Raw genomic sequence first — 25897 nt, 5'->3', positions numbered from 1 at the left:
GATTTTCTAGTTCTTCACTAACTGCCCTGCTCTTCCTCCATGCATGCAAGCTTCAACAAATCAGGGAGCATGTCCATTGGAGATTGCCAATGAAGCTATGAGGGTTGCCAAAATGTTTTCGTTCTTCCATCACCAATTGTGATCACAGTGCTTGCCCTGAACAGCTGCTTGTCAGTTGACACTCAAACCACATCCACCGTAGTACGCATAGATTAAGGTCTAAATCCCAAATCCACCAAACTTCTTTGGCATCATGGCTTCGCCCATTTGGCAAGACAATACCACCATTAGCCTTGCTGCTCCTGTCCGTGGAAAGAGGCGTCCAAGAGCAATTCTAGCAAGACCCTGAGAGCAAAAAATTCACTCCAACAGGACCACTACTCTAGGAGCACCTATTTTTCCTCTGCAAACCCCTTCCCCCTAGGTGTGTAGGGAGGCCCTTACTCGATAGTTGTGACTATTTCTTTCAACCCCCTCCCCCCGCCACCCCCGAACCTCGCTGCTAGCATTCTGCTAGCATTGTGCACGGCCTGTCTTGGATGTCGTCCCTGCCACACCACGCACGCGGGAAGCTTGTCATCCCCACACGGAGGAGGATGACGAGACATCAGGGAAGGAGGAGCACGTGCCGCCGGTGCTACTACCACCCACGAACACTGCCCATTTAATGCCGTGACCAACGGATCCTGTCCAGGTCGAGGTAATTTAGGCTTTTGGTTTCCGCTCCTTATTTTTAGCACCCGTCACATCGATGTTTAGATACTAATTAGAAGTATTAAACGTAGACTATTTACAAAAGCCATTACATAAGCGGAGGCTAAACGGCGAGATGAATCTATCTTACTATTACTAATTGGAGGCTCCTTTTGAAGCCTCCAGGTGAAGCCACCTAGGATTCCTAGGTGGACACTCTAGAAAAAGAGAGAAATCCTAGAAATTCTCACAAAAAAGCAAAACATCCGACCATCGATCGATAGATTCAAATCATTATAGCCATTGGATCTATTATGTCTTTTAAAAAATTACCCACCTATGCCATTATGAAAATAGTCTAAAGTAACCCCCTAAATCTATATATAAATTACCCACCTCTGCCATTATATAAAATTAATTAAAGTAACCCCCTAATCTTCATCAAAATTACCCACTTATGCCATTATAAACAATATTTAAAATAACCCTCTAATTTGCAACTGAATTGCCTACCACTATTACTTAAAAGTTTTAAGTAACCCTTAAATTTGCATCTATATTACCCACACATGCTATTATTAAAAGTAACATCAGGTAACCCTACATTTTTTTCCATTGGAGACTCCACATAAGTTCCCACGAGACAAGCTAGAAAAAAGAGAGAAATTCTCATAAAAATTAAAAACATCAAACACCAATCATGTAAACTCTAATGATCATAGCCATTGATCTATTATATTTTTTAAAAGGTTACCTGCCACTATCATTGAAAAAAATTAGCTCTAAACCTATATCTAAATTACCGAGCTCAGCTATTATAAAAAAATAATATAAAGTAACCTCATAATCTTCATCCAATTTACTAATACACATCGTTATAAAGCATAACTTAAAATATCATTCTAAAATTTTATCTATGTTACCCACGCATGTCGATATTAAAAATAACCTAAAGTAAACACCTAAATCTTAATCTAATTATGTTCATGTGCATCATACAGAAATATCAAAAAGCAAATTAATATATGATTCTAAATTACCTATTTATATCATTGTTAATATAAAAATACTAAGTTAAAGTATATACACATGATGAGTGCCACCATTTAGACCATTTATACATGTATGTGAGGAATCGATGAAAAATATTGATTTGTATGCTAAACATAATGTATGAAGGATTGGAGGTGTGATACAAAATAGAAAAAGTATGAATATGGATGAAAAAGTACAGAGTAATTATTGATTAAAAAGCAATCACAACTAGACAAAGATAGGTACATATCTATATAATTATTATGTTAAAGTATTGAAAAAATAAGAGAGTAGTAGGTAAACAATTTTAATTAGCTAAGAGTTTAATTTTTAAATAATTTTTCTATACAATAGCTTCTAAAAATATTAGCTCGTGCGGGAGCACGGGTTGATGGACTAGTTAAGCCTAATTAGTCCATAATTTGACAATGTGTTGCTACAGTAAATATTTGCTAATGATGGATTAATTAGGTTTAATAGATTCGTCTTGCCGTTTAGCCTCCACTTATGTAATGGATTTTTTAAATAGTCTACGTTTAATACTCCTAATTAGTATCTAAATATTTGATGTGACACAAAGGGAACCAAACTTCCCTAACGTGAGCATAGCTAGACTTTGCCATGTGCACGACACAGACCACACGATGCAGGATTCAGAGCTGGGGCAAATCCATCGCCAATCCCCCGCCACCCCCACACCCATAGGGAAAAGGATTTCTTACAAACTATTTCTAATATTTGTAACAAATTTTTAAAAAGGTGTTCCAAAAATGATAGAATTGTTTCTAAAAACTTTTTCTAAAGACTTTTCCGGTAATGTTCAAATATTTATTGAAAAACATTGCGACAAGATTTTACTGAGAAAATATTTTATAAATAATTGGAGGAAATTAAAGTAGTTCACAGGGAAAAAAAAACCCAACCCACCTTAATATTAGTTGCTCGCTCACCTTCTAGGGGCGGAGCTGAGCCAGCTAGCACCTAGGGCTACTCCATGGGTCAGATAGACTAACTTATATTGTGTCTTTTTACTACGGTGTTCTACATGTGGAGAAATTCAACCCACGACTAGGGCAATGGCCATAGTGGCCCTAGACCTTCTCCTTCCGCCAATGACTTCTATCATGGTACTAATGATGCTTTTCTTTATTTTCTATACATTGATATAAGTGGGATTATCTTAATGACCAGAGGGCGAAAATAGAAGAAGAGGGTAGGAAGAGCCGCATCTAAATTTGTAGGGAAGATTTGTCTTGTAATAATAAATAAAAAATAAAGTCAAGACCTGTGGGCGACCCCTGAGTCCTCACTGTTCACTCCAGCTTGCCCTCCGCTGAAACCCTAGCTCCGTCGTCCGCCGCCGTCCTGGCCGGCCCGGTGACGAACCCCTTTCCCTGACGGCACCCCGGCGCTGACCTCACCCCCTTGTCCCCTTCGCTGGCTGTGCCGACCATTTCCGTACTCCGCTACTCGCGCGGCTCCGCTCCAGCTAGCCGTGACGCCTGCTCGATCTGGGCGCGACGGCCTGCTGCAGGACTCTGATTTGTGAACACGCAAGCTGTCCCGGTAGGCGAATAAACTCTGCTTGTGCGAACTGTTGGCTGTTAATTTGGGCGAGTCGCATCCCATTGCTGTGTTGAGAGGCATATGCTGCTTGCGAGAAGTTTATGAGCTGCCGCCCAGCCTATGAGCCTATGGTCGTGAGCTGATATGAATCGTGTTACGTGTATCTGATTTGCAATGCAGAGATTAAACATCATGAGGAAAAGAGCCAGGCAAGCAGGTGGTGGCTCCCGCCGTGACATCGCAGATGCGGAGGTGATGGTGCATGTCATCTCTGAGTGCCTCCACGCCTGTAATATGCTCTTTTCTTGCTAGTGTCGGTTTTGTATTCTGGCTGTTGGCACCCTATGATTTGGCCATCCTTATCCACGTCTCTTCAGTCATTTGTATTATGATGTGCTTGGGTCAGTTTGCAGGGATCGAATGCATAGTTGATGAGTTGAGTCATAGGAATACCAGCAACTGCCCTAAGTGTGGCACTGATTTGGGCTGTAATCCACTGGAAAGGCTCAGGTCTTGCCCTAAGTTGATGACTTCTGTTTGTTTGCACTTTTCAGCACTCCATAGCCAGGTAGTTGGGGCGAGTTATGACACACATAATCAGGAATCATGATACGAGAACGTGCTTGGATCGCAGCGGTAAGTCACCCTATATAATTGTTGATGCTACCAACTCTTGTCTCGCTGTGTATCTTCTTCGGTGCGGTCCTGGGTGGTCGACTGGTTGTGAAGTTGCTTTCAGTGAAGCCCCCCTGGGTGGCTCGCCATCGGTGCCTTGTCTTGACCTTATTAGATACAAATGTACAATGCCTCGGTGCATGGGCTGTCTTCCGCCATGGGCGAGTTTATATAATCAGTTTTGGCAATGCCCATTTCTCCAGTGTCCCTATCAATTAGATTTCTGACAAACTTTTTCTGTGTGTTGTGTGTACATACTAAGTTTCGAATTTCCTTTATTTGTGGCTATAACAGTTTTCTATGGGTTTCCATAGATGCAACCTTTTGTTTTATTTAAATCATAATCTTACGTTTGCTTTTAATAACTTACAGACCTGATCATAACCTAGAATGCATTGGTTTGGTGATATTTCCTTCAAAGAGGTGCAAATTTGAGGAAATCGCCACCTTGCAGACAGCACTGGGAGATCATTCAGAGGCATCTTATACTAAGAGGGTGAGTTTACTAAAATATCTAACCAAATTTTCTCTAAGAACAAGAAGTAACTTGTTACTTGATCCCAACTTCAGGGAATTGGGAAATGAAAGAGCAGGAAAGACTGCCGCTGTTGAGAAAACAACAATTCTCGAAGGAAACATTTTTGGCTCCTGTTCCTTCAGATGAGACACACGACACAGAAGTCGAGATGGAGGTGGTTGGTGAAACTTTAACTTCTCATGGGTTGAACCACGAGTTCTATGTACTTGTGAGTTCCTTTCTATGAACAGAATTTTCCTTATGATTGGCATGGATAGATTGAATGTATTTTTGCACATTTGCCTTTCAGGAACTTGCTCCTGTTGGGAGAGATGCCTTGGCGCAAATAAGATGCCGAGACTTGCACAGCATCCAGTTTGAGTGCTGAGGCTGGAGCTTTGATCGTATGGCAGCCGCCTTCTATCAGAGGGGTATTTCATATGATCAGACAGCATCCAGGCAAAACCAATTGACCACTGCGGCCCCAGTTCATAACCAGATCATGGTGGCTGCAGATCAGGCAGAGAGATGGGTCTCAATCTTCAGTCGCTTCTGCAACCTCTGTGTTAGCCACAAGTGGCCCTTCCCATGTTCGATCTTCAGTCCAGTATGATGAAAACTTGAGAAGTGAACTCCTAAGCATTTACAATAATGTGAGAAGTATAACTCATAAATTTAAGTATGAGATTATAGTTTCTGTTTTCTAACCATTTGCACACTTTTATGTCTACTAGAATTCAGAAGGAATACTACAGCGCATTAAGGCTCACATAAGGCAAAGTCAGGTTTATAAAGTTGCCAGATTAGAGGAGTAAGCATTACATATTGTACCTCACCCACAAAAAAAAAAGACTTGTACCTTGCCTATTATTTTCTTGAAGCTGTTAATCTTGCTTTAATATAATCTAAACTGCAGAGAGCTAGAAAATACAAGATTAGAGAAAGTGCAGCTTCTGAGAGAGCTAGAGTTCTGGAAGAGAAACTCCAAGATCAGTTTGAGCGGTCTCAAGAACTACTACAAGAAAATAGAGCCCTGAAATCTGATATATTCAAGAAGAATGAGGAGCTGACCAATTTGAAGCATAACAATGATATGATTCAGAACAGGATCGTAGAGGTTGAACAGAGAAATACAGTTATAAATTAAAGTTTAAAACTTACTACGTTACCATATATCAATAATTCAACATAAATGGATGTTTTCTTATAATACATTTTTCATTCCTGTAGTTCTAGAGAACCGGATGAACCATGTCAACAAGTTATTGGAAGCAGTAAAATTGAATTCCAGAAAATTAAATGAGCAGCTAAGAAAAGCCATGAATGAGTGTGAATCTCAGCGGTCTGAAAAGAATGAAGCTGCTTGGAGAGAACTGCTCAGAGAATATAGAGCCCTGAAATCTGAGATAGCCAAGAAGGGTGAGGAGCTAACGCGAATTTGAAGCATGATAGTATTATTATTGATAAAAGGAACATAGAGGTTGAAAAGATAAATGCAGGTATATAGTTTAATACTTTATCATGTGTTTCGACATGTAGCATAAATGAATGTTCTCTTACAACACGTTTTTTTATTTGTCTAGTGTTCAAGAGGAACAGATTGACCACGTTAACAGGTTATTAGGAGAAGAAAAAATGAATTCTAGAAAATTAAATGAACAACTAAGGAAAGCTATCGATGAAAAGAACAAGCTAATGGCAGAGTTGGAGATCAGCAATGATGCTCCTGGCAGGATCCATGGAGCCATCCGTGGGACACTAAGTGCAACAATATCTTGAATGAAAAACACTAAGACCATCACAAAGGCTGTCCATTATGAAGATTTGTTATCTCGTATGGATGATTTGGAACTGGTACAAGGACATTTACCTAAGATTTGGGAAACTATTAAAATAGCCACAAACTTGTCTGCCTATGGCGCAGTCTCTGTTGTGTTTGCAAGGCTTCTCTCCCATCATGGAGACGACTTTGATATCCAAAGGCTTCTTCTGCCAGTGCATTTAAGTGATCAACATTTTGCAAGGATCCGAAGCGCAGTGGAACCCCTGGCTGTAGAAGTTGCAGAAAAATATGGACTGAAGTATGCAGACTGATGAACACTTGTAACTATGATAAAAACGTCTTCTGCAAACATTGATGCTTATCCTTCCGTGAGCGCATTGACCTTCACATGACCTGTGGGCCTGTTTGGCTGGAAACTAAGATTCAGTCACAAGTCTGTCAGGCAACCCTTTGGTCCTTTTTGAGGTAGCATTTCTGCTCCACTGCCCTTTTGAGTTTCAGATGTGTGCTGTCACATGTATGTAAGGCTCCCTTTCCTGTGTCTGACAAAGATAGCTCACGATGATCACGCTGTGATGTTCTGGTGTCAATGTTTTTCACTTCATGTTATCAGTTTCTGTCCTTCAGATAGCCAATTGTCCAATAGTCCCTTTTGTACTGCAATGTTGACGAGATAATGATTAATGAACATGTACCACTAAGCTTTGAGTTCCTCTATGCTGTTACAGATATTAGGGTTCCCCATATGTATTTTGTATCCTTCCAGTAAACCACTATGTGCCTGCGTTGCTTTGAGTAAGTTACAGAGTTGATCATGGTCTGCATTGCACAAGTTCCTGATAATGCGCAAGTCGCACATCATTGGTTGATTTTTTGTCTCACCTTTACCCCAAGGCCGGTGCTCATGGTGGCGATGGAGATCATTCAGCTAAGAAAAAAGAAGTACAATATTTGAAGGGCGATGCGTTTTGAACATCTCTGAAACTGAGATTGGGAAAAGGCTTGAGATGGAGAAGCATTTCCTGTAAATACTGTTGCAGCTGCCAATCTTGTCAATCTCCACGGGTTGCTTTGATTGAATTCGGCTCATATTGCAAGAATTTAATCCGTAGACGAATAGCCAAGAACATTGGTTGCAGTAGCCTGCTATTTCATTGGATTACAAATGCAGCTTGTTTTAATATGACCAGCTCTTCTCTGCCGCCCAGCTTGGACCCCATGTGTGTCAGCACTAAACACAAGCGTCTCTTTCCGGCTTGCCCCTGTTTTTTTTTTTTCAACGGAGGCGAGTAGGAAGGTGACTATTTGTAACAAAATGCCCTGGGCCTGGGTTGGTATATCAAATCAAAGATACATATGTTATAATTTTTGCAATTGTTCAGCGAAATGCGCTCTGTTCTCCGTGCGCCTCTAGTTTGAACTGGCTGAGGCAAAAACGATATCATTTTTCCTCCCCTTTAACAAAAAGTCAAAAAATTTGAGTCAAAACTGGAAGTGTATGCTTAATTTGAAGGAAAATGGTTAATAAACGAACCTTTTGGATTTAGTTTTAAGTTTGTACCAAGTTTTAGGGATTTGGATCCGGAATCACCTTTGCCAAGTCACACGATGAACTTCTTGTCCTTCACTGAACTGTGGAAGGTTTTGCGCTACTAGCTACTGCTCATTGCTCAACAAAGCAATTTGACAATAGGTAACTAGCAGGGATGGTAATTTTATTTCACGGAGTCATTGAGACCAAAACTTATTGAAATGAATTGATTCAGATTTTTAAGGCAGGAAAAGTGGAATGAAAATTATTGAAAGAGTGGTCTAAAACTATCTATTAGATACCCATTAGCACCTCTAGCAACTATAGCTACGGCCCAGCTGTATCTAATACTTCGAGTCTTCTTCTTTTTCCTAGCCTAGCACAGCACCATAGTGATAAGTAGAGAGTACGGAGTAGGGAAAATCTTTTAGTCAATTCCCTCATTGTCACAGAAATTCTTACCTTTTTCTTCAGTATCATGAAAATTTTGAAAGTTCTTGCCTAGAAAATTTATTCCATCCCTTCAATGCCATTTCCGTCAATGCGCTGTTAACTGAGGTAGGAAAAGATGATTTTGCCCCTAGCCCCACTTGTCAGCACCCAGCAGCTCCTCAATTCCTCTCACACCCCTCGTGGACGAGCTCATCGGCTGGTGCCACGGCGGAGGCGAACTCATCTCGTGTACGTGTCTCAGTCCAGCACGACAGAGACATCTACACTGCTGAAATGATCACAGACCAACTGAATGAAGCATCAATTTTGTTTGACGATATTTTTACTGCCTGCTATGTATATCTTCCATGTTCATAATGGAAAGATTTACTGAACTAGTGTAGAATTCAGAAACCAAATAGGGGTGCGATCACTGATAGAGGCTTTTCTTGACATCTCATTTACTGAACATGTTGGCAGCCTGGCTCCGCGTCCTCGTCTCTGGCAGGGATGAGGAACGGTTCCAGACGCCCGCGGCGCTGCGCGGCTGGGCGCCCGGCGATCTGTGGGAGAAAAAGGTACCGCAAGGGATCATGGCACTCAAGGAATTCGCCGCTCATGGCCTCGCGCTCGAGGAGGACACGACCGTCGCGGGCGTCGACCAAGATCCAGCGGCCGGCGGAGGGGACGAAGGAGAAGGAGGGGACCGAGATCCAGCGGCTGGCGAAGGGGTCGGCGTCCCGCTGCAGCGCTCGCGCGAAGGGCGCGTTGGAGCCAGGGCCGGCTCTAGGCTCTTGGGGCAAGGAACGAGATAAGTGCTTCAGAGGTCTAAAATCAAACCTAAAACTAAATTTTAGGAATAAACAAGACAAAACACCCTCCAACAAAGATCCAAAAAGATTTCCAATTATTCGCGCTTTCCCAAATCTGCCGTAAATCGAGGTAGAAAAAAGGCGCTTCTCCGCACTCCTAATCCGGCGTTCCCGCGCACTACCCCGCGATGCAGCCGGCCCTCCTCTTTGGACGTGAAGATGCCATGAAAATAGGATCGGCCTAACCAAGCAATGAGCAACTCGTGAAAAGGGCATGCACAAAAACCAGGTAGAAATCCAACGGGCCCATCTAAATGACGTGGCCCAATTTGAATATTTTAGGATCCAACTTTTAGACAAACTCTTGGAGAACATAGTTAAATTTGGGTTCAACAGATTTGTAATGGCTCCCAATACATGTATTTTGGGACTTGTTTTGTGGACCTCTCTCGGAGATGCTCTAAGGGTCCGTCAAACTAATTTTTAATATCAAAACTAAAGTATATACGAGATAAGATCCGTTGGACTAATTTTTAATATCAAAATTGAAGTTATTAAAAAAACTAAAGTATATAGTACGAATAATAAAAATTACTTTGCACTGTATGTATATATAGCTCATAAAATATAACAATATTGTAAAAAAAACTAAAAACAATAACCATTATGATTACCTCAAATAAAAATATAATGCTTTCTTTAGGCATTTTTTGATGCAAAATCTTCAAGCACAATATCAAGATTAATGTTGTCCGAAGCATCATTCTCAATGCTACACATACTCAAACCATTCAACTTTGATCTTAAACAATTTTTCAATAGTTTCAATTTGGAGAAACTTCTTTTAGCTGATGCTACTGTCGCTGGAATAGTGAAGAGAATCCGATATGCAATGGAGACATTCGGGTAGCAATCTGCAGCTTTAACAAACTAAAGAATCTCAGGTGCTAACATCAATTCTTCTGGCAAAGATACTTGCAACATTTTTAATTTAGAGAAAAAATCATCCAACTCAACATCAAACTTGTTGTCATGAGAAAAAGATTTTGCAAAGTAGTGTAGCACTTTCGTAGATCATTATCATCCAAGGACTTCAGACTCACTTCAGCATTATTTGAAACTGGAAAAAACTTATGTAGAGCACCTCTCTGCGATTCTACGAACTGATCTTCTTGTTTTGTTTTTTTCTTTTCTGAGCACCGACAATTGCTTCTTAGGCAACATCTATCATATTCAAATAAATACATTGAATTAGAAATTTTAACCCTAACACAATCAGCATAAGCATAGCGCATACAAAAATAAATAAGAAAAAAAATTGGAAATACTAATCAATCGGTGTGTTGCTTACTGTGATGAGTGAATCGGATCGGTGTCCTTGCCGTTGCTGGTCGCTGCCTCGCTGGGTGAGGAGCCAATCGGATCGGCGCAGGCGTCTCCTCTCCTCAGCTAGAGCGCGTTGATGGGTAGGTAGGGTCGCGGCGGCAGGAAACGATCAAACGAAACGTCGCGTGCGACCTACCCTCCGCTCGATGGATCAAGTTACGTAGAATAGGACTAGAAGGGAGAGTTACCTACGGCATGGGCTGTTTTGTGATGGGTCTTCAAATGCTTACTATAACAAATAGAAAATTATATGTACTAATTACCTATATGATCTTGAGCCCCCCCAGCTCCATGGACCCCCGTTGCCCCCTAAGAGCGGGGCCTAGTTGGAGTGGGGTGGCTCCATGGGCGGCAGGGCGGCGGTGCGCCGCGGAGATGATGAAGCTCGGCTGCCGTTATAGAAAATTATATGTACTAATTACCTATATGATCTTGAGCCCCCCAGCTCCATGGACCCCCGTTGCCCCCTAAGAGCGGGGCCTAGTTGGAGTGGGGTGGCTCCATGGGCGGCAGGGCGGCGCGGAGATGATGGAGCTCGGCTGCCGAGGCATGGCACAAGCGGCGGATGGCGGGGCTTGGCTGCCAGCACGCGGTACGGGTGGCGGAGCATCGTGGGGCTGGCGACGTGAGGACGGCGGGGCGCAGCTGCCAATGCACGGCATGGGGACGGCAGAGCTCGGCTGCCATCGACGCACAGAGGAGAAAAAAAGGGAGCGAGAGGAAGAGGAGCTGTACACTGACAGGTGGGGTTAGGGGCAATTATTGTCTTTTCCCACCTCAGTGAACAGCACATTTAACGGAAATGGCAACGAAATGATCGAAGGGATGGAACAAAAATTTTATTGCACTGAAGGAACTTCCAAAATTTTCGTGGCACTAAAGAATTTCTGTGACACTAAAGGAATTGACTCAAAATCTTTTAAGGGAAGTAAGCAAATGCTATATTTTGGTATGGTCATTCGCAACAACCGGGTTTTTGAGTTTATCCCCCTGTTCATACATGACATTGCTTTAAGTCATTTATAGGAAAGAATATATGCCAAACCATTCCAAATTAGATACATAAGCTTTACCAAAAATATCACATCACCTATCGCTGTATATTAGTTGAAGGAATTTGCACGGGAGCATAATTTTTAGTCCCAACTTTTGTTGCAGAAACTTTTAAAATTAAGTCACATTATTGTGAAGATATAATCATCTATAATATAACAATCAGTTTATATCCATATGCAATTCCAAATTTCCAGTGTCTACTGCTTTAAAAAAGAGATTTTAAGACCCTCCTCTCTAAACTCTCATTCCTATTTACTAATTTCTTGTTAGAATACTTAAATCCATGATAAAAAAACATACTATAAAGTCAATGAAAGATGAACCTCACCAAAATCTTTTGGTACCAATCTAATTGAAACAAAATAAAAAATTTAAGTAAATTATCTAATTTTTATTATAAAAAATATATCCGTTCAGTGTTATATTCTTATTGTTTTCTTAAAGATGGCAAATAATTAATTATACTGATAGAAGTGAAAGGTTAGTGAAGTGGCTTCACCACCGTGGCACGGTCGGACCAGAGGAAAACAAAACCCCCGCAAACCTCGCCGCCGCCGGCGGTGACGGCAGGCCAGCGCTCTCGCTCCGCCGGGGTGCATCCCGAGCGGTTCCCGGTGCGCGGCGGCGAGAGCATGGCCTACGACGAGGCGGCGGTGGTGCGCCGCTCGACCATCGCGCCGTGCGTCACTTGCGGCCTCTGCGGCAGCATCCTCCGCGACGCTACCACCGTCTCCGAGTGCCTCCACTCCTGTAAGCTCCCCCCGCAGCTCCTGCCACCATTCTCACTATTCCTTCGTGGAGTGCCGTGCGCTAGCGTTTCTTGATGCGCGAAATGGGGACGCCCCTTCCAGTCCGCCCCCCTCCACTTAAAATTGATCTTTTTTCTATCCAAACAAAATTGTTCCTGATTAGCTTACAATTTGTTCTCCATGTGACCCATTGTTGTTGGAGAAGAGTCCAAGTGATCTCCATATGTGGCTCTTAGAACTGTCAGTTAGAGGCTGCTTAGCTACATCATGTAATCCAGTTAGTTTTGAGGACGAATTGAATCCAAGTAAAATCTTCAGTTATGACCTCCAGAGAAGATTCCTTGAAGTAATAGTTGTATCCGAAAATAGAAAAATTACCACGATGTGAAGTGCAACCTTGAGCATGTGGAATCGATATTATGGTGTGTTTTGACTAGTTTGCAGGAAATGCATATCTGAGAAGTTCGAGGATGAGGATAACAAACATTGCCCTACGTGCAATGCTGATTTGGGCTGGGATCCAAAGCTCAGGTCTTGTAGGTCTCCCTCACTATTTGTTTTTTTTTTTGTAACGCATAGCCAGATGGATTGGGCAACAATGTTGCTATATATGCTTTCTCTCCCTCTCTTTTCATGTTTGTTGAAATTTTAGTATACAAGCAGTGCCGATTAACAATATATTGGAAAATAGCGGAGCATGATTCAATACCTGAAAAACATGATTCATAATGCTGTTTGCATAGAAAAGGGCCCATTCTTTCTTCACTCAAGTGTGTTAGCATTTTTGCAGGTTGCAGCAGTACCTAAAATTAATTTGGCTTAGCCACTTTTTGTACCAGTATTGACTTTGTGTTATACTTGCACTTCTCTTGAATGAATGCATTGTATCACCTTTGTTATTTCCCCAAGGGAAAGTTACAACTTACAATTACCCTTCCCCCTTATATAACATGCCGGCTGCACTGTCCTTTTGACATCATGGCTCTTGTCTGTGACATGCATCATCATGAATCATGATATAGCGGTGTCAATAGTTTCAGTTTGTATCATCACTTCATCAGTTTGTGGCAATAGCCAATGCTTTACTAGCAGCTTCTTACTACTATGTCAACTAGTTGAATAACATATACTACTCAGCTTTGTTTTCAATTCTATGTAAACTAGCCTGTTTCTTCTTTGTAAAGGTTTTTCTTTGTTCGTCTTTTCATGCATACTTCGTTTGTTTCTTTTAATTTAATAGTAGGGGTGAACCCCTCCTGTTCTCTCTACCTCAACAGGAGAGAGAGATTAGGCTTGAATTCCTTTTATGGCCATTAACATTTTCCTAATAGGCTTCCCTATGTGGTACTTCTTTTGTGAAAGCACAATCATATGTGTTGCTTTGAACAATTTGCAGAGCGGATCATAGCCTGCAATTCATAACCTCAGTGAAATTTCATCCCTGCATCCAGAATTGGTTTCGCTGCCAGCACTTTCATCTCGAGCTAATAGGGCTTGTCATTCAGTCCAGAAAGTGGATGCATGTTTAGTGAGCGTGTCCATGGATGCTGACACCCTTTCTTCAGAAGTGGAAATCGCTGCAGAAGGAAGGACTGCACTGCCTCATGTTGCTTCCCGACGTGAGGCACAAAAGGTAGGGAATGAGGTGATGCTGAAGGCAATGAGGGTTTGCTAACTTAAGAATTTATGATTGAAAGATTGACTGTTAATTTCTATTATCTAACATGTGCATCAGAATACTGCAAGAATGTTGGACAAGGTTGAGGTCTACATTGGCCGAAGCCAAGCCTTAGCTTACAGGCGGATAGTGCCAGATTAAGAGAGTGAGTTCCCTCGAAGTTCTTCAAATATTTTTCTCTCAAGAACAACATTTTACTTGTTGCTCGATCTCAACTTCAGAGAATTTGAAAATGTAAGAGCACAAATGGCTGATGCTTGTGAGAGAACAAGGATCCTTGAAGAGAGACATCAAAGAGAGTTTGAGATGTCCCAGAGTACTGCAAGAATATTGGAGAGGATTGATGCCTTCATAGGTCGTGGCCAAGATTTAGAGGCAGAGAATGCAAGACTAAGAGAGTGAGTTCTCCCAAAGGTTCTGTACTGAAGTTTCTTCTAAGAACAACATTACATCAATTTACTTTTGTACTTGACCTGAATTTCAGAGAATTGGGAAATGAAAGAGCAGATAAAGCTGCTGCTTTTCAGAGAATAAGAGTTCTTGAAGGGAGGCTCCAGATAGAGTCTGAGACAGGCCAGAAGGTTGAAGATGCTATGAGTAAACTACTCCGGGACTACCAGGATTTGGAGTTACAGATTTCTGTGAGCAGTAAAGAGCTTGCTATGCTCATAATTTTGACATGCTTTAGAAAGAGAATATAGGTAGAATATCTTATTTATCATTACATCCTTCAAATATTTTGGCATGAATTAAACCATACATCACGATTCAATGTTCTCTACAAAATCAAGTTGATCATCTGAACAAATCCTTGGCTCGAAAAAATCATAATGCAAGAGTCATCGATGAACTGAGCAATACATCCAGATTTATTGATATCATGGTATGCTCCAACCAGTTTACAGGAAATGTAGAAAGAATTTCATGGGTGATGACATAAACTTCTACTGCCTTGTGTGCTCTGGTCCAGACCAGAATCTCAGGTCTTGTTTGTTTCCCTCATTATTTTTCTGTGTTGCTGAATTATATTATTTTGTGGTGCCTCTACCCTTCTCTCTTCATCTATAAGGTGGTTACAACTTTTTAGTATATACAAGCAGTGCCATGCAACTATTTACTGAGCTTTATTATTCCGGCACTTCTTCAAGAACGTGTTTTACCTGCTATGCCTACTCTTCTTACATGTTTCTTTGAATGATTTGCAGAGGTGATCATAGCCTACCACATGTAAGGTCAACTACATTTCCTGATGTATGTTTGGTGGGCAAACCAATGGATAGTGAAACTGAAAGCGAGGCAGATGAGAGGCTTGGGATGGAACCCTCTGCATCTCCAGCAGCCCCCAGGCAGAGCCAGTTGACCACTACTGCCCCAATACTAGATCAGATTAGCATGGATATACAGACAAACCCTCTATCTTCAGTGCCTTCTTCCACCACTGTGGTGACCACAAATGGCCCTTCTGATATTCTTACTTCAGTCCAGTATGATGAAACCTTGAGGAGTCAAGTTCTCCGCATTTGCAATGAAGTAAGAAATGTACTCATTATTTTGTATTTTTTTTTGTTTTTTTAAAGATTATAGCTGCTGTTTTCTAACCCCTTGCATATTTTTGTCCTCTAGAATTCAGAAAGAATCATGCAGTGGTTTGATGCTTACATAAACCAAAATCAGGTTTATAAAGAAGTTGCCAGATTAAAGGAGTAAGCATTCCTTTACCCTTACAATTATTTGCTTAATATTATTAACCTTGCTTTAATATACTAGTCTAAATCACAGAGAGTTGGAAAATGCAAGATCAGAGAAAACTGTAGCTTTTGAGAGGGCCAAGATTCTCGAAGAGAGACTTGAAGAGCAGACTGAGCAACTTCAAACTGAGTCCAAGAAGTCACAAGAATCTGAGGCTGCTCGGAGAGAAGTGCTCCGAGAATATAGAGCCCTGAAATATGAGATGACCGAGAAGAATGAGGAGCTGAGCAATTTGAAGCATAATATCAAAAGGAGCATAGAGGTTGAACAGAGAAATGCAGGTATAAAGTTAGAGCCGTTATCCTAAGTTTCCATATTTCAGCTTAATTGAATGTTTCCTTACTGTACACATTTTTTGTTTCTCTAGTTCTAGAGGACCAGATTGACCATGCCAACAGTTTATTCGAAGCAGAAAAGTTGAATACGAGAAAATTAGATGAACAGCTAGGGGAAGTCATCAATGAGAAAAACAAGCTAATGACAGAGTTGGAGACTTATAATGATGGTCTAGCCAGGATCCAAGAATGCATCTGAAGATCATTAACATCACGAATATCTCGACTAAAAGGTATTTCGACCACGATAAAGCTTGGTCATTTTCAACATTTGTTGGATCGTATTGATGCTCTGGGACAGGTGCAAGAGCATCTGCCTAAGATGTTGGAAACCATTGAAATAGCCACAAGCCTTTCTGCATACAGCCCAGCTGCTGCCATGCTCATAAGGCTTCGTGCCTGTCATAGAGACGACTTTGATCTTCAAAGGCTTATTCTGCCTCTGCATCTCAATGCGCAAGATTATGCTAGGATTCGAAATGCAATTGATCCCCTGGCAGCAAACGTTGCACAAAGATATAGAGTTTGTAAGCATTGACTGCACAAGAAAATTTCCTGTTTGTCCCCCGTTCGACAAAAGAAAGAAGAAGAATTCGTATGCCCTTCAGGCCTGTTTGGTTGGAACCTACCCCAGAAAATTTGTCACAACTCACAATTCTCTTAAGCATTTCCTTCTTAAATAATCCCGAGCAATAGTTCTTCTACCACTCCATTATGGTAGAAAGAAAGTTCTGTACAGTGAGCGCCCGTGGCTTTACTTCCAGGCCTAAAGAATATTCAGTTTACGGGTTCTAAAATTGTAACATATCTTGGTAAAACTGAAGGAAAACTAAGGCTATTCCTCCCAGCCTGAACGCACCAGATGTAGTGCGTTGACATTATGCTGTATGAGAACTGAAAACTGCTGCAATGTGAGAGCTTTGCTGTCGAAAATACTGTCTTGAAATTCCTTCCGCTGGAAGTTTACTGCTTTCAATCTTGGAGTTGGAGAACAGTATTAGAGTTTATGCACTGGTTTCATTTGTAAGGACCGTCTAGATCTCTCTTTTTTATTTTTGACATGACTGATTCTGTTATCCATTGAGTTCATCTTTTTCATATATGATGTTGGTACATAATATAGCATTCAGTTCATATTCGTCATCTCCCCACATTTGTTCGTATCTTCAGAGTTCATTTTTACCATTCAGCCACCATTTAGCTTCTTTAAACAAAAACACACAGGACACGACCATTTAGGTTCACTAGTTCATTAACCCGTGCTCCCGCATGGCCTATTAATTTTAAAAGTTATTCAATTGTACCCCCAAGATAATAATCAATTTTTTTGACCTATGACTCTAATTTATTAAATATTCTAGCACAATATTCATATGTGTCTACTTATTTTTTTCCTAGTTTTGATTGACTTTTGATGAATAATTACTTTATACATTTTTTTCTTTGTTCGTATTCATACTTTTTTCATTTTGCATCGCACATCTGTGCATTGTGTTTAACATGAAAATAATTATTTTTCATCACTTATTTCCATACATGTACAAATGGTCTACATGGTAACACCATCATGTATATATACCTTTTTTTTGAAAAAGGATGTATATATATCTTAACTTAGTATTTTTTATATTAACAATGAAAAAAATAGGTAATTTAGAATCATATATTTATTTTTTTTCGAATATTTTTTATAATGAAAATGAGGATAATTAGATTAAGACTCAGATGCTTACATTAGATTATTTTTAATAACAACACATGTGTAATTTTAATACAAATTTTGAAGGGTATTTAATTTATTTTTCACAATTGGATTACAGTACCAATACATGCCCAGAAAAATTGTATGAACATATTCTCAATTAACGCAGAACAGAGCACATATGAGGTAGCAAATGTCTCCAAGTAAGAAATTTTGGTACTGGATCCATATACATATTGCCATGTACTCCCTTCGTTCTATATTACTATTCATTATGTTTTTCTAAATTCATAGCTTTTGCTATGCACCTAGATATATGATGTGTCTAGATACGTAGCAAAAGTTATATATCTAGAAAAGCTAAAATAAATAGTAATTTGGGACGGAGGGAGTACAACAGTGGACATTCAAATTACACAGACAACCATCAGCATTTATTGATTTGTTTATAAATACAAGTGCCTCAACGACAAACAACATTGATCACTCCATTCTACGCAATACTGAAAGCCCACACGCCACAGAAATACAGCACACACCACAAGCACACCAGCCTAAGCGCAGCAACTGCAGAAGCAAACCGAAGGGAACTCAGCTGCTGAACTGAAACGATCGCTGGCTCTTGCTTTTATTTTCTCCAAAGCTCCAGACAGGGCACATAGGGGTCTGTCGTCTGCATACATCACGCCATCTTATCCATCAAGATGTCATGATAACACGCTTTTTCAATCCGTGTTATAGTGGTTGGGTTGGATCCGCTGAGGAAGAACGACCAACAACCAAACCAAAACAAAGTAAATCGAAGCAGAAGCAAACAACCTGGACGCAAGCGAAGCATGCATCCGTGTCGTCATTCTCACACACAAATCAATCGAACTGCCGCTGAAGCAGAATCAGCAGGAGATCAGCAGGAGATCCAGCAGTGAAGGGCCTCACCTCACCTGCAGGAGGTGAGCAAATCAACAACGCACATTAGAGTAGCGACGCATAACAATTTATCATCTACTTACTAGTAGCATACCATGATGGGCATTTTGTAAAATCTGTACACTTTGTAAATAGCGTGGTGGGCAAGAGGGATCACCTGAGCACAGAGCTCCTGAGCAGGGTCTTCTTGTAGTACCGCGAGTGGATCGGCTTGTAGCGGGTCACCTGCGAGCCATCATCCCACTCGAGCCTGTCCCACCATTCCTTCTCGCAGTCGCACTCCACCGCCTTGTCGCCGTCGCCGACGTCCGGGAGGCGCCTGAGGCTCCAGCAACCCCTGATCTTGACGGTCTCGAGATTGGGCGCGGACATCCTGACCCCACAGATGCTATGTAGTCTAGGGAGCTCATGCAGGTGGATACGCTTGAGACCGGGGAAGTCTACGGTAAATGGCTGAGGCAGCAGCTTCACGTAGCGCTTGGCGATGGTGTCCACAGGAAATACCTCCCGGAGATCCCCGCACCACGTGATCTCGAGGGTTTCTAGCTGACCAGCCTGGGCGATCGTGTGTATTGACAAAGGGAGTACATGCACCAGCCTGGGGCAGCAATCCAGGTGCAAAAATACCAGGTATGGGAATTTACTGGCTCCATAGGGTTCACTCCACTTCCAGATACAGCTTGCCTTCCGGAGCTGTGAGGCCCAGAATGTCTTCATGCTGTGGGACGTCCTCCACTCTGAGGGGCCTCTGGGAGTGAACACATCCTCCAATCTGGGGCACCTCTCGATTCTGCACCACTCCAGTTGGTGCCATTCTGAACCCTGGTACTTGCTGGTGCCCGAAGGAAAAACAGTGATGGACATGCTATCCCGCACATGCAGGATTTTAGCACAATCAATTACAAACCTTGGCACAGTAATGGTATTGGTTTCTTGTATGTGGATGTAGCTGCTCCGTAGGCCAAGATCAGGAACATCCGGGCAAGACCACAGCCACATGATCCCCGGAGCATCACCATCACATTTAGCGGTGGTACCTGTTGCTGCGTATATTGCAGGTGCAGGCTGTCGCTGTAGCTCACTGCTGCTGCCGCTCTTGATTCCTTCATCATCTCTGCAAACAGCAGCAAAAACAGTAGGACTTGGTGTAGGGGAAACCTCCAAATATAGCTCGCGGGAATCGGAATACACTGCCTCAAGGGACATGAGGAGCCTTGCATCCCTTACAGAAATGTACCAAGGAAATTCATTGGTCGGTCGACTGCGATGCAGTACTGTTGTTGCTGCCGATGTTCCTATAGTAGCAGCAGTAGTAGTACCCCTCTTGGCTATTTCTTCCCTAGATTGGGCAGTGGGTGCTGACCGCGTGGTGTCAATGCAGAGCATATCTATGTCTTGCTTCATGTTGCGTTTTGGTGGCCACAGTATTGCACAAAGCTTCTTGCAGTCAAGTAGATAGAGCTCATTGAGATTATTGATTGTTGTTGCCGCAGTGAGATCCAGTGTTTTCACTGCTGTGCCTGAGATGTCTATGGCACGGACATCATACAGCCACCCACTAAAGATTAGATTCTTCAGTTTAGTACATCCCTTGAAGGAGATTCCCTCTAATGCCCTATTCTCGCCAATATTGACGGTCTCAAGGCAGCTACTATTGTTGATTGTGATGGCCGCTGGTAACCTCGGACTGCGAGCACTGTAAATGTTGTTTCCTGAAAAGTCAAGAAGTTCCAGGTTGTTCATCTTTGAGAACAGGTCCTCTTCTGAGCACCTAAAGGTGACTTTAGACTTTGTTACTCGGAGCTTGCGGATGTTAGGCAATCGTCCCTGGAGCTGTCCCATGTCCCATTCCCAGGCTCCCATCACATTTAGCTCCCTGAGTTGAGTCATGTAATCCATCATCTGTCCAGACAAGATATGAACACGGTGCATATAGCGCACGTCGAGCACCCACAACCTCTGGAAGCACCGACGGACGTCCTCTTCCTTCCCTTCTCCGTCTGTGTTGATCCCAGTGTCTTGGCAATGGTCAAGCCATAGAAACCTGAGGCCCTGGCAGCAGAGGAATGGAGGTGATTGGAAGTTGAAGGTGCAGCGTGAGAGCTTGAGAACACGAAGCTTGTCGAGATAGTGTTGGAAAATGCCCCCATTAAGGATAGCTCTGCCCGGGACCCGATTAAACCCATAATTTGGTGAAATCCAATATGGCTTGCGCTCGACACATATTGACAAGTGAGAAGAGGGAAAATGTTGATGGTAGTCTACATCCAATGCTATCTCACGCTGCAGCGCATCGGCAGCTCTCCAAAGCCAATCACTATCATCATTAGCGCTGAGGACTCTTCCTTCCAGTTTTAGCTGTTGTATGATGCCATCACATACCCAGTAGTTGGTGCCATGGGTGGCCAAATCAAAGTCAATCGAGTGGCAACACTGCTCCAACATGTATATGAAGCACTCGGCCACTTGTGCTGGCTGATCGATAATGTCGCGAGACCCAGCAGTGACCTTGCATGCTTCAGCTACTTCCGCAGCCTCTTGGAGTACAAGGTAGGACCATACCTCCTCTTGACTCTCATTGCGTGGGACCACTGAGACAAAAGCATCAGTTTTTCCTGCGCTCTTCATGGCCTTGTCAACTTTGGTCCGAGGTTTGATCCGGTACCTCCCTTGGAATGTCCAGAGCACCTTGCTGGTTGAGTACCCGGACAAAAGGAAGCCACAAAAACTGGCCAGATCGATCTCCTCTCCGCTCCCATTGTGGAAGATGACCAAGAATCTACGGTTCAGCTTCTGTATGCACTCATGCATCTCTCTGACGACTTGTTCTACCTCAAGGCGAGAGCCCTGGGCCACCCCAAGGAAATCGTCCTCCTCGTCTTGCCTGTCAAACAGCTTCATCACTTCATCGGGGAGCTTCAGCTGCTCCGCGACCGCCCTCTGAAATGCTCTCCTGCTCTCCCACATTGAGCAGTCGATGTGGATGACCTGATCAAACTCCAGGTCGGCCAGCGCTCTCTTCCCAGCTGGTGTAGTAGCAGTGAGGCGTTGGGCGATGTTTCGGAGGACGGCGGATGCCCCAAGCCCGTCCCAGCCATCGAAGTAGAAGACATTGTCTCTGCTGCTTACACTTCTAGCAGTATTAGCCTTTTCCTTGAGCACTTGGAGAACTTCCGTAGCAGCCTCGTCTATCGTGTCAGCCCCAATAACCTGCATACATGCACATATGCATCGGGGATTTACCTATTCAATAACTTGAGAATTGAGATCAAGTGGAAACAAGAAAAGAGAGCATGTATACTAATTAGCCGATTTACCTCTGCACGCATGATGTGGATCTATGGTGGACACAGTATGGTGGATCTATGCATGCAGTAAAGCTACCAGATCATCAGCAATAGTACCGCAACCTCCATTTCATTTTGGAAGACCATCATTCAGCTACCAGTAGTCTCCCACAGATCGACTCCATTTCGGATATGGAATCTAACCCATCGCTTAGTCTCTCTTCTACTCTGGTCAACACACAACCATGAAACTAGCTAAGAACAATTACACATTATCGTCGTATGTACGACCTCATGGATTGCAGTTTGTGAGCCATATATGACATATCCAGTTTGCAAATTAATTGATTTCCATAATAAGCATCCTACTTGCATTACAAATGAACTTGTATTTGCATTGGAAAGAATCGAGATGCAGCTGCCAAGCTCCCACAGATAAGAGCAGGATTTCTTCAGCCAATAATACTGCAACCTCCACTTTCCTTTTGGAGGGAGAGATGCAGCTGCCAAGCTCCCACAGATCGACTCCTTTTTGATTATGGGATCTAACCCATCACTTAATTAGTTTCTCAGATGATCTGGTCACACAAGCATGAAACTAACTAATAAGAGCAGGTATGTAGTACGCTCATGCATTCTAGTTTTTGTGCCATATATATAGCCACTTTCCAAGCTAGTTTATTTGCATGATGAGCATTCTATGTATATAAGTTACAAATAAACATGTGTTTGCAATGGAGGAAGGGATCGATGAGTAGTTAAGTTACATACCTCAGTTAAGTAGAATTGGCGTGTAGTAGGAGAGATAGACACAGAAGCCGAACAGATAGAACCAACGGTTGTGTATTTTCGTGTGTCTCGGAGAGGCTGAGTGAGTGAGGTAGAGTATAGCTAGGTCGATGCAAATTGCCTGGTGGCAGTCCACATAAACTTTGCTTTTAGGCAAATCCGATGATTCTTTGCTTACTCCCAGGAAAAAGAAGAAAGTTGGTTCTTTGCTTTGTAGCCAGCTACTGCTGCAGGATTTTTTAAAGGTAAAGGGATTAAAGATTGAAAGGTATATATGCTAGTACTGTTAGAAGTAGTGAAACACAACGATAACTGTTCTTTGTTATCTGCCTGACGCACTCTCCATGCGAGCGACTGTAGCGCTAACTGAGTATCAACCTTTCCTTTTTTTTTTCTTTGTTTTTTCCTCGTGGGCGACTCAAAGTGATCAAAGATAGAGAATCCAATGTAGATATAGGATCTGAGCTTTCGGCAGTAGCTTGCATTCAAAGTTTCAAACACGGCGTGGTTTCTTAAATAGCATAGTTGGTAAACTTTTCACGTACTCCCTCAATACCAAAAAAAAAAGGTCATTCAAGAATTTTAAAACAGATTAACAAGGAACTAGAATGACCTTGCTTGCCCCTATTTATTAGTTATTTTTATCGCTAATTGACTGCAATATATACACATGCACATGCTAAATAAGGTAAAGTGACTTGTTTTTTAGATAAATTTTGAATTCTAAAAATAGCTTGTTTTTTGGGACAGAGGGAGTAAAACAGGTGGAGACAAAACCTGATTACATGACAACTGAGAATGGCTAATAATAATAGTCATGTTATGGTAGTGGGACCGGCTCTAGGCTTGGGCCCACTGTACTGTAGCGTGTGAACAGTACCACGGGATAGATATTAATTTGTTAGGATATGATTTGGTTAGCTATTTGGATAAGATTTGTTAGTTGCTTTGTTAGTAGGCGCCTGGTCTATAAAGGCAGCCAAGGAGTTCTAGTTTAGGCAAGTAAGAAGTAAGAAGAACCCTAAAAGTAGTCAGAGCCTCCTGAGGGAGGGCGACGAATAGGTTCTTCGTGCTATCTCTAGTTATTCCATATCACCTTCCTGTTACAAATTGTAAAAAGTTTTTGTTCTATCATAAAAAACTTCTCTAAGTTTGACTGCACCTGCAGGAACAATTTAAACTATGCCACCTAACATTTTGTATATTGTAAAAGAACCATAGAACTGTATCATAAGACAAGTTAAAAAAAATATGCCATGGAATATTTCAAATACTCTAATAGGACAACAAGAATGTAGCATAGGAATAATTGAAAATACACCATGAACATTTCAAATATTCTACACGAAAAAATCATCATAGGAACAATTTAAATGTGCCACAGAACAATTGATGAATGCCATGAAAACAACCAAATTACATTATATGATTAGTGAATATAATTTATGAACATGTTCCTCCTTATAGAAGATCAAATAGTTATAAAGTGAACTAAAGTGTCATAAATTCGACAATTAGGAAAAATAAGAAGGAAAAATGGAATAAGAAAAAAAGGAAGGAAGAGATCAAAACACTTTAAAAGGAAATAAACACCACTATGAAAAACAAATAAAAACTAGGCCATTAAAAAACAAAAGGCATGTATACGACAATCAGGCCCATGAAACATTACCTAGTGGTGCAGCACTACGGCCGAGTAAGGAAATCTCAGCCATCCTTTCTGCAGGCTGCACGGGTTGGGAGCGATGGATAGTCCGCCTAGTCCATGGATAGTAGCTTATTGAGTTGTGACCTGTTCATGGGGTGCTAACTCATGAGATTTTTCTCTAGTAGAAATTATTAACTCAATCCTTAAATATAGGACATTTATGATAAATTAATTAGTCTATTTTTAAACTAGTTGTAGCTTATCATGAAAGTTATATACCGAGGATATATAGTATATCGATAGGCTCTAGCTGATAGTAGGACTATAGCTGATAGTAGGATGCAATATCCGGGTGTGCATTAAGGCTCTAGGTATTATAGTTGGTATTGGTTGCCAATCCGTGTGAGGCTAAGTTTAAATTTTGGCTTATTCAAAAAAGGGAGCATGGTAAAATGATAGTGTCGTGGCAGAGTCGCTAGCATAATAAGATGGATTAAAAAATAAGAAACATTATTAGGCATTGATGAAGGTATATGTTATAATGTTGTTAGAGGAATTTACATATTTTAAACATAATGAAGGTATATGATAAGGATGTATAAAATGAATTATAACTATCCAAATTAGCAATAAACAGAAATTGATCGGTGGTCATCCTTTGCAATTGGATACTTCTGATCCACAATACATGTTGAAGATCAATGTGGATGAACATTAGATAATCTCTTCAATAAGCTATCAATATGGGATACTCACTAGCAGAAAACCGGAAATTCTTGTTGGTTTGAACCTTTCCTGTCGGATGGGAAAACCAACAGGAAACATCCTAGGAAATCCTAACGGCTTAGTAGAACCATCAGGATTGCGAAAAACCGATAGGAATGGTCTACCGGTTCCTGACGATGCGCATACAACCGATAGGAAAAGGGTTCCTGTTGGTGAAAAAACCAATGAGAAATCTTTCGCCATGGGGAGCATGCAAAAATCCATGCCAAAAAAATTCACATGCGCACGAAAACTTAACCGGTGCACTCTATCCCGTGCTACTTTACACTCGGGCCCACATATTGATGACCCAGCCAACAAATATCCACCCTTCCCTCCCTCCGAATCCTATCCCATTCGCTGCTGCCACCTCATGCCTTGGCCACTCGGCCAATGCGCACACCCCACTGACGTTGTCCCTCCCCTCCACGCCCGCCACTCCCCCGACGTTGTCCCTCTCCCAATTAACGCTGCTCCCCTAATGCCGACCCTCCCTCAACGACTGCCGCTCCCCCCCCCCCCGCCACCATCATCCCCACAACCAATGCTCCGATGCCCTCCGCCGCCGTCACCCTCCCCCCAAGCACCGTCGCCCCCGCCTCCCCGACACACTCCTCTTTGCTCGTGGAATCCACAAGAGGCACAGGCCACAGAAGAGGCACGAGAGATACAGAAGAGGCGAAGGAAGGGAGTCAGTGTCGACCACAAGATCCAATAGCAAAGCCTGCCGCCACCTCCTGCATCTCATGTGATTAATTTGTCCTCTTTCATCTGTTACTTTC

At 42.1% G+C, this 25897-nt stretch overlaps 1 protein-coding gene across 2 annotated transcripts; it reads right to left on the bottom strand.

The window, feature by feature from the left end:
* Positions 1-18088: 18088 nt before the first annotated feature.
* Positions 18089-22830, bottom strand: LOC101775597. Of its 2 annotated transcripts, none has more exons than XM_004955612.3 (4): positions 22685-22830; positions 21944-22141; positions 18784-21836; positions 18089-18640 (listed from the first exon to the last, which is right to left on the bottom strand). In XM_004955612.3, exons 2-4 carry the CDS (start codon positions 21953-21955, stop codon positions 18637-18639), a joined length of 3069 nt encoding a protein of 1022 aa, XP_004955669.1. In that variant the 5' UTR covers positions 21956-22141; positions 22685-22830; the 3' UTR covers positions 18089-18636. The 2 variants fall into 2 exon arrangements, with proteins under 2 accessions (XP_004955669.1, XP_004955670.1); XM_004955613.3 differs by having other exon boundaries at positions 21944-22136; positions 22685-22828.
* Between the last annotated feature and the right edge of the window lie 3067 nt (positions 22831-25897).

This window comes from Setaria italica, chromosome II, assembly GCF_000263155.2.
Source record: "Setaria italica strain Yugu1 chromosome II, Setaria_italica_v2.0, whole genome shotgun sequence".
Lineage (NCBI taxonomy): Eukaryota > Viridiplantae > Streptophyta > Magnoliopsida > Poales > Poaceae > Setaria > Setaria italica.
This window is presented reverse-complemented; position numbering and strand designations above follow the sequence as displayed.